This window comes from Larimichthys crocea, chromosome XXIV, assembly GCF_000972845.2.
Source record: "Larimichthys crocea isolate SSNF chromosome XXIV, L_crocea_2.0, whole genome shotgun sequence".
Classification (NCBI taxonomy): Eukaryota; Metazoa; Chordata; class Actinopteri; family Sciaenidae; genus Larimichthys; species Larimichthys crocea.
The window spans coordinates 5,116,542-5,131,523 of record NC_040034.1 but is presented as its reverse complement, the minus strand read 5'-3'; the positions used below and the strand labels follow the sequence as shown (position 1 = coordinate 5,131,523).

Sequence of the window (14,982 nt, the reverse complement as noted above, 5' to 3'; positions counted from 1 at the left end):
CTCACCCGACCCGTCAGCTCCCACCGACACCGTCTTAGCTCACACCGACACGTCAGCTCACACCGCTCAGCTCACACCGTCAGCTCACACCGACCGTCAGCTCACCACCGACACGTCAGCTCACACGACACAGTCACCACACCGTCAGCTCACACCGTCAGCTCACACCGTCAGCTCACACCGTCACTCACCCGACAGTCAAGCTCACACCTGTCACACGTCAGCTCACACCGACACAGTCAGCTCACACCGACCGTCAGCTCACACTGACACCGTCAGCTCACACCGACACAGTCAGCTCACACCGTCAGTCACACCGACACAGTCACTCACACACGTCAGCTCACACCGTCAGCCTCACACCGCCACACAGTCAGCTCACACCGACACACTCAGCTCACACCGTCAGCTCACACCGACATCGTCCGCTCACCGTCAGCCCACACCGACACCGTCAGCTTCACACCGTCCGCTCACACCGACATCGTCAGCTCCCACGTGTGTGTGTGTGTGTGTGTGTGTGTGTGTGTGTGTGTAAACACCGAGATCGTTTTAAAAACATACGCGGCCTTGTTTTCTTCACCGAGTCGATCCGCTGCCTCGGCGTCGAGTTGGCGGTGGGCCGGTCTGACGCGGCTCTTCCCGCGGACGCGTTCGTCTCGTTCCCGGGCCGCGGCAGCTTCGTGGGCGTTCCGTCCTCGGAGCTGTCGTCGTCGCGTTGGCGGCCATTGAACGCCATGGAGCGGCCTGAGTGACTGCACATACACTGTATGAGAGTGGTAACTAACACATTGAATGTCAATGATTAATAATAAAGATAAATAATAATGATTAATAATAATAAAGAAGATTAAAGTCCGCGGCTCGGGAGCTAGCTCAGCCAGCTGTGTCTGTGCTGACGTCCTTTATATGACGGAGGGGGCGGGGCCAGGAGCTGACTGAGGGACGGCTGAACCAATCAGAGCGCGTATCCGTCAGCCTGAGAGCCAGGCTGCTGTCTGTCTGTCTGTCTGTCTGTCTGTCTGTCTGTGTGCACCTCCTCTGCACCTCCACCTGCACCTCCATCTGTCTGTCTGTCTGTCTGTCTGTCTCTCTGTGTGCACCTCCTCTGCACCTCCATCTGTCCGTCTGTCTGTGTGCACCTCCTCTACACCTCCTCTGCACCTCCATCTGTCTGTCTGTCTGTCTGTCTGTCTGTGTGCACCTCCTCTACACCTCCTCTGCACCTCCATCTGCACCTCCTCTACACCTCCATCTGTCTGTCTGTCTGTCTGTCTGTGTGCACCTCCTCTGCACCTCCTCTACACCTCCATCTGCACCTCCATCTGTCTGTCTGTCTGTCTGTCTGTGTGTCTGTCTGTCTGTCTGTCTGTGTGCACCTCCTCTACACCTCCATCTGTCTGTCTGTCTGTCTGTCTGTCTGTCTGTGTGTCTGTCTGTCTGTCTGTGTGCACCTCCTCTACACCTCCTCTGCACCTCCATCTGCTGTCTGTCTGTCTGTCTGTCTCTCTGTGAGCACCTCCTCTGCACCTCCACCTGCACCTCCTCTCTCTACATTTTCAGAATCAGAATCTCTGTGTACACACACACACACACACATACACACACTTTAATTTCTATGCAAATGTTTAATTATTCTGCACATATCAAATGTTCAATATTTTAGCACAAGTTTAAATTGAAGGTAAATGAAATTAATTTTTAACATTCTAATGTTTGTTTAATGTTTGTTTAATGTTTGTTTAATGTTTGTTTAATGTTTGTTTGCTGCTACTGGATGCTTGACTTGTATTATTAGGCTACGGCAGCCCTGATGTTCATATTCAGGAGTCAGATTTAGTATTTACTGACAGGAATGAAATACAATATTTATTAGTGTTTACATTTGTGTATAACCTATAATAAAATGACTTTTCTACCTTCACATGTTAAACAGTGAGTGGTTCAGTAATACTGACAACATGTAAATATAATAAGTGTTTATAATAAATAATAACACCTGAGGTGAGTGCTACTCAAACTAAATACTCAGTAATCAGCCTCTGTCCCGTCTGTTCATTTGTATGTTACTGCTGTGACAGTGACTGTAAGATGAGTGAGCAGTGTTTCATAGAGACGCGTTATAAAAATTAGGATTATACTGGAGTGCAGATGTTTTAACTCATAGAGAGTGTGTGTGTGTCTCATGCACTTCTTATATTGGCCTGTGATTTACTGAGGCTGGCAGGGAGAGACAATTATAGATCAACAGTACAAGGTCAGGAGAGACAGGCCACGGGAGTACCATGTGGATATAAAACATAATGCTCATTACTGAGCAGAAAACCAAAGAGAATGTTATGATGTGTTATGATACAGTGGGAGGTGACAGCCCATTTTAAAAATGTATAAGAACCAACTTAGAGCTCCTCAGGGAGCCTTTTCTCTGTAACGCTCCTTCTTGTACAAGAATAATAAATCCAACTTAAACTTTGATACTTTGAACCCATAACAACGTGCACATTCAATCTTTTATTTATAATTTCAGGTTTATTGATGTGAGTTTTAAGTGCATAGCAAGAGAGAGAAGTGCATAAAAACTGAGCTCAGACTTACTAAACTGAGATTACAATGTACACTTCAGTATCCTAACAGATTACAGTGACAGTTCTCATGTTGACGGAGCTGTTCGCAGTAAAAACCTTCAAATCTATGAAAATAAAAAGCCATCTCAAACATTTACACCAGATAACGAGCAGAAAGTCCCTGCAAAGTGCAGCTCATTTACATTTACATGATCTGAAAACATCAAGAAATCTGACCACGAGTTTAAAAACAGTCAGGGGAGATTTACAGCCAGATTTAATTCTGTTCAGCTCGATTTTTAAAATACATTATGATAAACATACAGTCTACAGTATATTTATATATGTACAGTTAATACAGTGATCTTCAGCTCCTCGTTAATCCTCACTGCACGAGTCATCAGTCTGATCTTCAGACAACATATAAACACGTCTATTATTATCATCTTTATTATTGTTAACACACGGCACCACACATCTGCAGCTAGTCCATCATAACCTGAGATCTGAACCCAGAACTTAAAATCAGAAGTGTAGATTTGGTGTGAGCTCGATCGGGTCGTTTAAATGAGAGATAAGAGAGTCCATCAGGTTTGTAATTAATGACATGATCAAAGGTCTGGAGGGTCAGCTGTTATTACTGTAGGTAATGATTAAACAGCTGCTTCAGGTCTTCCAACAAGGCCCCACAGGTTCAGATCCTCTGTCACAGCCGTAAAGCTAATCTGACCTTTAAAGGTATTAGAGCTCCTTAGTTCTTAAACTTCCACGCCATCAGCAGAGCGCAGGCGCCCACTCCTGCAGCCGTCAGGATGTACTTTGTATTAGCTGGCAGAGCACGAGAGGAAGTGTGCTCCTCTGAATCCCGCCGTGTTTTCTGCTCCGGTTCTGGCTCAGACAGGTCGTCGGTACTTACGCTCGATACAGTACCAGCAGCGTTGGTGGGTGGCGGCGGTGGAGGCGGCAGCGCTTCTTCACCGTTCACGATTTGAGCTGCTGAGCTTTGGCCATCCAAGTTTAGGATAGACGGCTCCTCGGATATCATCACCACGTTCATCCGCACCTCCTGCAGATCCAGACTCTGTCCAGGAGAGTCGTACTGGTTCTCCTCCGGCTCGTTATGGTTCAGAGGAATGCCGTTCTCCTGGCACGGCAGAGCGGAGGTTGTGTCCAGGGTGGTGGTGCTGATGGTGGAGCTGGTAACAGAGCATGCAGGAGCGTCTGCTGCAGCTTCGCTTATCTCCAGCCGCTCACTGTTACCCGAGTAGGGCTGCTCCGGTGAGCTGGGTGCAGAGACGGTGGCGTGATTTTGGGGCTGAACGCTCATGAGCTCACCGGGTTTGCTCAGACAGAGAGCGTCATCAAAGAGAGAGGCAGCAACCACAGCAGCAACCTGCAGAGGAAACAGAGAGGAAACAGTTTAACGCCATGTCCACGTCTCACGATTCATCAAACAGAAACCCTGAATTATTAACAAAGGTGTTCAGGTGTTCACCTGTGTGGCCGGAGCTTCAGACGTCTCCTCAGGCTGCACAGCAGCAGCAGCAGCACGTTGGAGGTCCTCTACAGGGCTGGTGTCCTGGACTGGAGGCTTCTCTGGGGTCATCGTGGGGAAAGAAGATCTGTCAGTCACATCTGAGTTCATCTGAGTCGGAGGTGGACTCTGCGCTGGCTCTGGGTGAGGAGTGTCCACAGAGCTGAGCGCTGCCTCGCTGTTTCCTGCGTTCACACCGTTATCTCCGGAGACGTCCTGGATGTCTGACTCTGAGTTTTCCACCGGCTCCTGATGAGAACCGATCTCGCTCTGAGGCGGCGGGGCTGCCGTCGCCTGGTTGTGTGGTGTTTCAGGGGAGGGAGGAGGAGTCGACGGAGCAGGCTTCACTTTAATCTCGGCCTCCTCGGCCTCAGGATGTTGGTCTGCTGAGCTCTGGGGGGCTTGTGGCTGAGCGGGGATGTCCGGAGGGGGCAAAGCCGCCTGGGCAGCCGGAGTGTTGTCAGCACTCTCCGGGATGGACAGATGACTGGCAGATGGAGCTGGATGGACGTGTGCCCTGGTGACGGTGACTGGAGGGGAGCTCGGGCTGGAATCTAGGACAGAGCAAACAAAGAGTTCATTCAGATCTGATTATGAATATGAGTGAAGCTCAGCCTGCACAGTCAGCATCATCTCAGGTTTAGTTCATCATGAGATCATAATGAACATATGGGGCCTTTAGATTATTGTTTGTGCTGGTTAAACACTTTCAGTGCACGTGCTGTGTCACACTTCAGCACTGCTGACTCACTGTTGGTGCCTCTCAGAGCGTCGTACTCTGCTCTGATCTCATCTGCCAAAGTTTGATGGTCGCACGCCTCGAGCGCTGCGATGAACTGCTCCGGCCAGTTTTCCCTCCTCTTCAGACAGTCCAGGAGAAGAACCATGCTGTCGTAGTTCCCACAGGTGTCACGCTTGGCCTCGATGTTTTCCTAAAAATGGAATTTATTAAAGGAAACAAACCACATGCATTTATGTTTCAGTTGTTTCTTCTTCTGTGTGTAGCATCATTATTAATAAGATGATGATGAAGCAGATCATGATCAGATTATCTGAAACAAACGGAACGTGGACGCTCTCTGCTTCACTCGTCAGTCTTACCCTGTCGTGATCAGTCAGGCAGGACAGATGAGGAACTATTTCTCTGGTTTTCACCGTGGACACAATCGTGGCCATTCTCCTCAGCAGGTATCCTTTGTACAGTCTGTCTCTGGCAAACGACATCTGTGAAATCAGGAAGTCAATCAGTGAAATGTGGTTTTCCGTCCTGACGTGCAGAGTTAACACAGCGATCACATTCCTGCTTTCCTTTCAGTACATGTGAGACGTGACGGGGCACAGACAGTCAGGGGAACTCCTGCTCACTGAAACTGAAAGTGAAAGTGAAGATCGGCCTGAACGTCTTTGTTCTTTGTCCGGAGGAGAACGCTCGGACGTCTCAAGGTTGCAGCTGTCTGCAGCGAGACGCTGACGAGTCACTGATTAATCCTCTGCAGCAGTTTGATATCTGAACTTTATGAATGTGACTCCACACACACACACACACACACACACACACACACACACACACACACACACACACACACACTCCGTAAATCCTTCACTGTGTTTGTACCTAAACACTCGGCTGCAGTAACCTGCTGTCCTGTCACAGGTCACGTCAAGTTTAGTGTAAACGTGAGACAGCAGAGACAGAGAGCAAAGTCTCCCTGCCTCGCTGTGATTGGCCGTCCGAGGCCGAGCTGTACCTGAGCAGGTGGACAGGTACGCTGCTCGGGTCCACACAGGAATCTGCAACGTGGGCAGGGATTATTTTTCAAGCATGCACGAATGAATGAGTGTAAAGTGATGAGAGAGAGCAGATTAACAAGACAAGGGAGGTGTGTGTGTGTGTGTGTGTGTGTGTGTGTGTGTGTGTGTGTGAGTGTGTGTGTGTGAGAGAGTGTGTGTGTGAGAGAGAGATAGTATGTGTGTGCGGTCAGTGTGTGTGTGTGTGTGTGTGTGTGTAACAAGGACAAAGCATGCAGCCCTGACCTCTAAGCGGTCAGTCCTTCCTTCAGGAGTGTGTCACGCTTCATGAATATGTGTGTGTGTCTGTGTGTGTGTGTGTGTCTGTGTGTCTGTGTGTGTGTGTGTTTTCATGTCATGTGTACGGAGGCTCACAGGGGACAACACGAGCTGACATGGAGTCAGATTAAAAAAGAACTTTGACAGGAAATGTCTCATCAAACATACGGAGTGTTTGTATGTAAATGAGCTACACACACACACACACACACACACACACCTGTGCATGACTTTAATCTGTCAGTAATAACTCAGGTACACTTTAAAAGTGAAACGAGCTCGTGTCAGAGCGTCTCCGTGACTTCACGGGCTGTGACCGGATCACACACACACACACACACACACACACACACACACACACACGGTGAGTGTACACAGTATTTACGGTAAAGCGCGCTCAGGTGAGCCTCACCTTTGGTGGTCAGGTGTGTCCGCAGCTCGTGCCTCAGCTCAGCTCTTCTCTGACAGTCTGACGGCTCCTCACATCTGCGCAGCTCCTGCCAGCCTGTTCTCTGCTCCTATTGGACCACAGCGCCTGTCAATCAAACATTGCACCAATGGGAGCAGCTCATGCAGGGAAAGAAGGCGGGGCGTGCAGTGACCTGTGGTGGCTGATCTGAGGTCTGTCATCCCACAGAGCTGCGCGTCACCTGCTGGCTGTAACGGAGTACTTTTACTCGAGTATGCCACTGTAACTTATTCACTTTCACTTATTACAGAAATATTTGATTTATGTTGATTATTATTGATCTTTATCACAGCTCGGGGACAGTTTAGCGCCACCTGGCTGCAGCTACATCAACTACCTCAGACCTCAGACCGGCTTCATGATATACAGAGCGGTCTATGCACTGTGTGTGTGTGTTGTTGTGTGACTTCACCTGTGTAACACACACACACACACACACACACTCCCCCTGAAGTTAAAGGTGCAGTCTGTCCTCCAGCTCCACATGAACTGATAATAAATCATATTTCAGTTATTAAACCTCTGCAGCTTTTAATCCATCTATATTGTAATGTTCTATTAATGTTTGTTTTTGTATAACATGATCTCTTCAGAGTGTGCAGGGCTCTCCTCAGGTCCTTCATCCCTGCTGCTGTCAGGCTCTATAACACCTGATCATGTTGTGGTCTCCTGCTCACGTCCCACTGCTATTTTTGTTTTGTGTGTGTTTTTTTGGTTTATGTTCTTAGTACTTGTTTTTGTAAATCTGCACATTCTACTTCAGTACTTTTTGTAAATATGTACACTTGTGTTTCCCTCCTCGATTCTATCTTTCGCTGCTGTTAACAAGTGAATTTCCCCAGATAAATAAAGTATTAGCTTATCTTATCTATATAACAGTTATATGATCTCTATATAACAGTTATACGATCTCTATATAACAGTTATACGATCTCTATATAACAGTTATACGACTTCTTTAACACATGATGAGCTGAGTGAAGTCACACTTCATACTCATGTTACACCACAGGGTGGCGCCACAGATGATCCCTCTCTAACTGTGAATCCTCTTTGTTGTACTTCATAAATGACTCATGAGTTATAAAGTTTATCAATGTTCATCAGGCAGGAGGCTCAAACAGAGAGACGCTGTCAGCTGACCCACATGAAGAAGATCAGGATATTCCAGCTGTGTCCTGCAGGTTCTTTACCTTCATGAAGGTACGCTGGAGGCTCGCTTCATGTCTTCATGTCTCATCATTCTCTAACTGCTGAGGTTAGATCTTTCAGGTTTGATGGGACGCTGTTCTGAGATCTCCACAGGTCTGTGAGATCTGGACTCATGGCATTGAACTCTCTGCAGCACTTTGTCATGGTCCTGCTGTAACAGCAACACAGAACATCAGTGAACCTCCACGATGTCGGACTGTATATGTTTTCATGTTGGGACGAATGATGTGAGCAGACTGTTGAACTGTGAGTCTGCAGGTCAGGTTCATTATCCACGATTCAAACCTCACACACAAACTTTAAGATCTCTGGAGATGGACTTGGTTCTGAGTGTGATCTCTTTCTTGGCAGCACCTGTGAATCTCTACAGGTGAGTTTAATCACAAGTTAAAGGAGCTTATAGAAGGTGCCGATCATTTCAGTGATCTTTCATATGTTTGATTTGTTTTTCACAAATGCTAAAATAATCTGTAGTCTTTCATTAAGTGACAGAAATGCAGGAGAGCTACTATTTTCAGGCATGACTGTAGGTGGCGCTGTTGCCCTGGTCTGTTTATTTTGAACTGTAAGTGTAAAAGGTGTCAGAGGATTTGTGTGAGCAGACCTGTGTGATCCAGGTCTGCTCTCATCTCCATCCCTGAGTCCTGTGTGATCCAGGTCTACTCTCATTCTCCATCCCTGAGTCCTGTGTGATCCAGGTCTACTCTCATCTCCATCCCTGAGTCCTGTGTGATCCAGGTCTGCTCTCATGTCTTTAACAGGACGACACAAATGAAGCCACAGCGAGAGCCCGAGGCGGCAGCAAGCATCCATCACGGATGAGAAAGCAGCATGTTCGTCTCAATAAAAGAAATACATGGAGGCCAACACAAGTATTCAGATCCTGATGAAGTATTAATACCACACTGTACACATACAACTGAAAGAAAAAGTATAATCAAATATATGTACTTCAAGTAAAATGTCATAATGTATTCACTGTGGTTATTTTCTACATGAATCGATCGATGGTTCAGTTTGAGCGACACCTTCACAATGTTTGTTTTGGCTCAATTTATTACAAATAAATTAAAATTACTAAAATAATTAAAAGACAAAAGCAACAAATTTTCATATTTGAGAAGCTGGAGACATCAAGTTTGTTAGTGAGTTCACTGATTATTGGTTAATCAACGTTTACGCTCTAATTGAATGTTTGTCTTTTAATTTAAAAAGTATTATTTTATTTAAAACTGACAGTAGCTAACATGAGCTAACAGCAGCTACGGTAAGCTACAGTTTACTTCAGTTCAGTTAGCTACACGGCTAACAGTGGAGCTAACCACAGTTAGCGGTTCGCTACTTAGCAATCTTTACATCATGTGATGGTAGCTGATGTTAGCAGTGAGCTAACCTGGACACATTAGCTAATGTTAGCAGCTAGCTACATTAGCTACATTCAAAACTAGCTAAATCTACAACATTAGCTTATATTAGCAGTTAGCTATGTTAGCCTTTCCATAACTTTAGCTTATATTAGCAGTTAGCTACATTAGCCTTTCCATAACATTAGCTTATATTAGCAGTTAGCTATGTTAGCCTTTCCATAACATTAGCTTATATTAGCAGTTAGCTATGTTAGCCTTTCCATAACATTAGCTTATGTTAGCAGTTAGCTATGTTAGCCTTTCCATAACATTAGCTTATATTAGCAGTTAGCTATGTTAGCCTTTCCATAACATTAGCTTATGTTAGCAGTTAGCTATGTTAGCCTTTCCATAACATTATCTTATATTAGCAGTTAGCTATGTTAGCCTTTCCATAACATTAGCTTATGTTAGCAGTTAGCTATGTTAGCCTATTAGCAGTTAGCTATGTTAGCCTTTCCATAACATTAGCTTATGTTAGCAGTTAGCTATGTTAGCCTATTAGCAGTTAGCTATGTTAGCCTTTCCATAACATTAGCTTATGTTAGCAGTTAGCTATGTTAGCCTATTAGCAGTTAGCTATGTTAGCCTTTCCATAACATTAGCTTATGTTAGCAGTTAGCTATGTTAGCCTTTCCATAACATTATCTTATATTAGCAGTTAGCTATGTTAGCCTTTCCATAACATTAGCTTATGTTAGCAGTTAGCTATGTTAGCCTTTCCATAACATTAGCTTATATTAACAGTTAGCTATGTTAGCCTTTCCATAACATTAGCTTATGTTAGCAGTTAGCTACATTAGCCTTTCCATAACATTAGCTTATGTTGGCAGTTAGCTATGTTAGCCTTTCCATAACATTAGCTTATGTTAGCAGTTAGCTACATTAGCACTAGCTCCAAACCAGCTGGATCCTCAGTGTTAGCTGTGTTAGCGTTATTATATTAGCTTTAGCTCTACAGGTACTGATCAGTGTACTGTCACGTTATGTCGGTCTCAGAGGCTCCGACCCGGTCCGGTCCAGCAGCTGAGCCCGGTTCTGTTAGCATGCTAACAGCTAATTTAGTTAGCAGTTAGCGGTTAGCTACTTTAGTGAGCGGTTAGGCTAAAGCTATCTGCTACCTCCTCTTCGCTCTGTTCTCCTCTGCCATCACGACCATACAAGCTGTTTTAGAGAACGCTCGGTTTATTTTCATCTGTATTTTTTCTCTTTTTCAAGAGAACAAAATGTTTTTAAATGAATTTATTTCATACTTTAGAATATTCGGAGGTTTGTCCATGTAGCATCACGTTTGCCAGTTTCTGTCTGAGCAGCATCATCTTCAGGCAAACAACCTTCATGCACTCAGCAGGAGACTGAGAATCAGCTGTGCATGATGAAGACACCAGGACAAACCTCCATGAGAGGATGAGGAGATGTTTGTCCTCAGTGCTCCACTGTTACGTAACGCTGCTTAATGCAGCTGCATGAAAGAAATGAAACCGCCTTCAGGGTCCACACGGTCCCATTACTACTTTAAATGTACGCATGGAGAAGCAGGAGGAGCAGCGGAGGAGGAGCAGAGGAGGAGCAGAAGGAGGAGCAGCTCCCTCAGCATGCACATAGTTAAAGACATGAATAAACCTTCTCATTCATCATTCTTCTTCGTTTGTCTGCTGAGTCTGAACTAATGACCTTTAACTGAACTCATTCTGACGGGGACACGAGCTCATCCCGTTAGCTGCTGTTAGCTGCTGTTAGCTCAGTCTGTTAGCTGCTGTTAGCTCAGTCTGTTAGCTCTAGGTTTTCAGGCTTGGGGTGTGAGGTAATGCGGACGGGGAGCAGAGCCTGTGTCGTGCCAGAACTGGAGCTGGGCGTGCGTTAGCAATGTAACCAGGCTCAGCAGCCTCTTTGGAGATATGGCAGAGGAGAAGAGAGTGAAGAATACATTTGAATACAAACGTGTTTTATTGTGTAATAGTTTTACAGCTAGTGTCTGTAAAATGCGACATGCTGTAAAGTCCATTTATTATCATTTATTCCCTGAGGGGTCTGTGGAACATCGTCCAGCTGCAGAGTGTCTCTGTCTTTAATTAATGTAGAAGAATATTAATTAATTAAACTGGTCTGCGCTCAGTGACCGAGGCCTGTGGTCTGTCACAGAGGAAACGATGAGCAGGAGCACATGAAGAGCGTCGCAGCTTTGCCGCCCTGTAACCTTTCTTTCACTCAAGCAGACTAAAATGTCAGATCTGCCGTCTGAGCCGCAGGCGGCCGCCGCTTCACTGCTGAACACACGACGACTGGAAGCAGGTTCACTTCCACAGCTGAAAGGTCACACCTGAACGAGGAGGGTTAACCCTAACCCGTCCACGAGGACAACCACAGGACAACGTCCCCATCAGGAAATATATATAAATATCATCCAAGCAGTCCAAACTCTGCTGATGTATTAACATGTGGAGTGTGCGTCCCAGTTTCTAATGCTAACATAATAAAACAATAAAAAGACGGGTACGTTCACATGGCTCCTTTATTTCTCTTCATCACTACATCTGATCAGCAGCTCTTCATGTTATCACTTATACCTTTTATAATTCAGGCAGGTTTAGCTCTGTTTGACTTGTGCACTAACTTGCTTGAAGAGCCACTCTGCTGCACAAAGCATAGAAACGCCTATAAAAACCTGAGCATAGAAATTTAAAAAACAGCTACTGACATTTTATTTTTTATTTAAACACACACACCTAACAGAACAAGTAAAGTACTGAAAGAAAGAGGAATTAAACACAGCACACTGCTTTGTTAATCCCCACCACTGACATCTGGACAGATGAAACCAAAATCTTCAGTACAGAATAAAATAATAAATCTTTGCACCACACTCTCTCGTCTTCACTCCTCTTGTCTCCTGTCACCGTCTCAGCGCCCCGCCCCTCCCTGCTTGGTGGTATGATCCTTGTCAATGCTCACATGATTGGTTGCACAGCGTGCACGTGACACCTGCAGCCAACACCTGCAGCGCCTGCAGGTAGTTTACCTAAAGAGAAAAGTAAAAAAGAAAGAAAAGAAGCTCGCGGACGGACGGAGCCGGCTCCCATCGTCACTTAAAGGAGCCGGCTCTTTGAAGCGGCTCGTTGGCGACCGACACATCAGTGCTGATCAGTGACGCAGGTCATCAAACGCATGTTCACGCCGCCGTCTGTTCCTGCAAAGAAGACACGTTAACGACATGAATCACTTTACATTCATGTCAACGTTACATTAATGTTGGTCATCTATCTCAGACTTTACCAAAGATGAACATTTCTAAAGTAGTTTACAAACTATTTAGAAACTGAACACGATCAGCTGGTAATAAACCACCATGATCAGCCAACATCAGTAATCAATACACAACCATTATCAAACCAGTAACTAACATTCAGTCAGACCACCTTATCATACTTTACAGTTACCTAGTGTTTCTGTACCCTACCACCAGTCTACAGGACTGACCTTTGACCCGGCACAGCACTTCTTTCTGCATCAGGATGATCCCATCCCTGTAGACGGTGCAGACGTAGATCCCTCTGTCGCTGTATCCAGGGTATTTAATTTTCACACTGAGGTCTTTGGATTTCAGTGGGTCACGAGCCATCCATGTGCGATCACGGAAATACCCTGCTTGTTTGTCTGGCTGATGTTCGCCTCCCTGATACACATGCACCATCATTTTTATGGGTTTTGTGCGTTTCCACTGCACTGTTGCGTCTTCAGGAAGCTGATTTTGAACTTTGAAGGGTAGTGTGAGATATTCATCCCACTCATAGACCTCCACCACCTCCGAGGGGGCTATGAAAACAACAAACCACAACATCACCTTTATGAACAGCTTACACTGACCTCTGACCTGTATCTACAATACCGACCTTTGACCCGGCACAGCACTTTTTTCTGTATCAGGATGACCCCATCCCTGTGGACGGTGCAGACGTAGGTCCCTCTGTCGCTGTATCCAGGGTTACTAATTTTCACACTGAGGTCTTTGGATTTCAGTGGGTCATCGTCCATCTTTGTGCGACCACGGAAATACTCATCTTGTTTGTCTGGCTGTTCTTTGCCTTCCTGATACACATGCACCGTCATTATTTCGGGTTCTGTGCGTTTCCACTCCACTGTTGCGTCTTCAGGAAGCTCATCTTGAACTTTGAAGGGTAGTGTGAAATATTCATCCCACTCCCCGTACTCCACCACCTCCGGGGGGACTATGAAAACAACAAACCACATCATCACCTTTATGAACAGCTTACAGTGACCTGTATCTACAATACCGACCTTTGACCTGGAGTCGTACTACTTTCTGTGCCAAGATTTCTCCGTCCCTGTGGACGGTGCAGATGTAGGTGCCACTGTCTCTGTAGCAGGGGTCCGTCAGCGTCAGACTGAGGTCTCCTGTTTTCAGTGGCTCTTCCTTCATACTTGTGCGGCCCCGGTAAAAGTCATCTTGTTCGACACCGTCGCTCTGATAAACATGGACCTTCATGAGTTCTGGGTCAGAGCGGTTCCACTCCACTGTGATGTTGTCAAGCTGCTGGACTTTGGTTTTGAAAGGAAGCTTGACAGACTTGGTGCCTGGTTTCACCTTCACCTTGGAAACTACGAGGACAACAAGCCACAACATCAGCTGGACAAACACACAAACAAACTGTAGAGGTCTACAGAAGTCCTCTTGCTACCTGGTAACTGAGACTTGACCCGGGACAGAGCCTGGGGGGGTTCTAAATGGTTTACAGTCTGATGGGGTCACATTCTGGATCAGGTCTACTTACCCTCAGGTCTATTTCTGACTGGTTGTATTTTTTCTGTTCTTCAGTGGACACGTGTCTGCATCTGAATGTAGCTCCTGTGCTGTACAGTGACTCTTTACATAATTTTCTTCATCGCATAAACTTTTAGTTTTAAAGACGTGTCACTTTTTCAGATTGTAACACCTTACTGCAGGATCATGAAAGTACCTTCTGATCGTGAATCCCCTGGTTTGAATCCTACCCTCACCCCGACCCTCTTCTCTTTTTGCTATATACCACTCTCTCGTATCACTGCTATTTGTAATGACGCTCATCTCTTTCTGTCATTTCCTCCTGATGACCCCTCGTCTCTGCACAGGTCTCTGAATGCCTCTCAGATTTCTCCACATGGATGATAGGACATCACCCTCCCGTCTGAACCTCTCAAAATCCACTCCACGTTACCTGTAACAAGCCACATCAAATTCAATCTACTCAGCTGACTACAAAGTAGATTTCGGTTCGCACCCACCTATTTTGAATGTCCTCATTACAGGACATTCTGGACATGACACATCCCTGTCCCTCTACAGGTGGACATTTGGTTCTCTTGAACACATTCTGCTTGTGTTAGTACAGAAAGCATTCTTTTATTGTTTCAATTTATGGGTAGTAATCAGCTTTTCAACCCAAGCAGAGGACAGAAACACACCTACGTAAACCTGCTCAAACACACACATAACATTACCTGTGATGGTTTTGTTCACCTAAGAATTACGGCAAGACTCAAAAACAGCAACCAGGAGCAACCAGGAGAATGATCCAGGCCTCAGCTGGGAGGTGTGTACGGTTGTGGAACATCAAGAGAAAAATGAGCGTTACGTGTAAGTATTCATTTCAAAGCTTCATGGACACGTTTTCACAGATATATCACGAGAACTGGTCCCTGGTTCAGATGGGCCAACTTCTTTCAGTGAAGGGC

The 14,982-nt window shown here is 45.7% G+C and overlaps 3 protein-coding genes across 3 annotated transcripts in view; all 3 read right to left on the bottom strand.

Moving 5' to 3' along the window:
• The window catches only part of pank2 (pantothenate kinase 2), a 7,470-nt gene extending 6,548 nt beyond the window's left edge, over positions 1-922 (bottom strand). The window contains exon 1 of the mRNA XM_027275207.1: positions 565-922. Within this exon, the coding sequence (XP_027131008.1) occupies positions 565-763 (199 nt within the window). The 5' untranslated portion in view covers positions 764-922. The remainder of the gene's footprint in view (positions 1-564) is intronic.
• Positions 923-2,498: 1,576 nt separating this feature from the next.
• Positions 2,499-6,684, bottom strand: mavs (mitochondrial antiviral signaling protein). The gene is made up of 5 exons (XM_010756308.3): positions 6,578-6,684; positions 5,200-5,322; positions 4,850-5,030; positions 4,060-4,652; positions 2,499-3,957 (listed from the first exon to the last, which is right to left on the bottom strand). The coding sequence occupies exons 2-5, from the start codon at positions 5,320-5,322 to the stop codon at positions 3,316-3,318; spliced, it is 1,539 nt and encodes a 512-aa protein (XP_010754610.3). The 5' UTR covers positions 6,578-6,684; the 3' UTR covers positions 2,499-3,315.
• A 5,421-nt stretch (positions 6,685-12,105) lies between these two features.
• Positions 12,106-14,107, bottom strand: LOC113744615 (uncharacterized). Its single transcript, XM_027275148.1, has 4 exons — positions 13,549-14,107; positions 13,143-13,478; positions 12,730-13,065; positions 12,106-12,439 (listed from the first exon to the last, which is right to left on the bottom strand). Exons 1-4 carry the CDS (start codon positions 13,892-13,894, stop codon positions 12,384-12,386), a joined length of 1,074 nt encoding a protein of 357 aa, XP_027130949.1. The 5' UTR covers positions 13,895-14,107; the 3' UTR covers positions 12,106-12,383.
• Between the last annotated feature and the right edge of the window lie 875 nt (positions 14,108-14,982).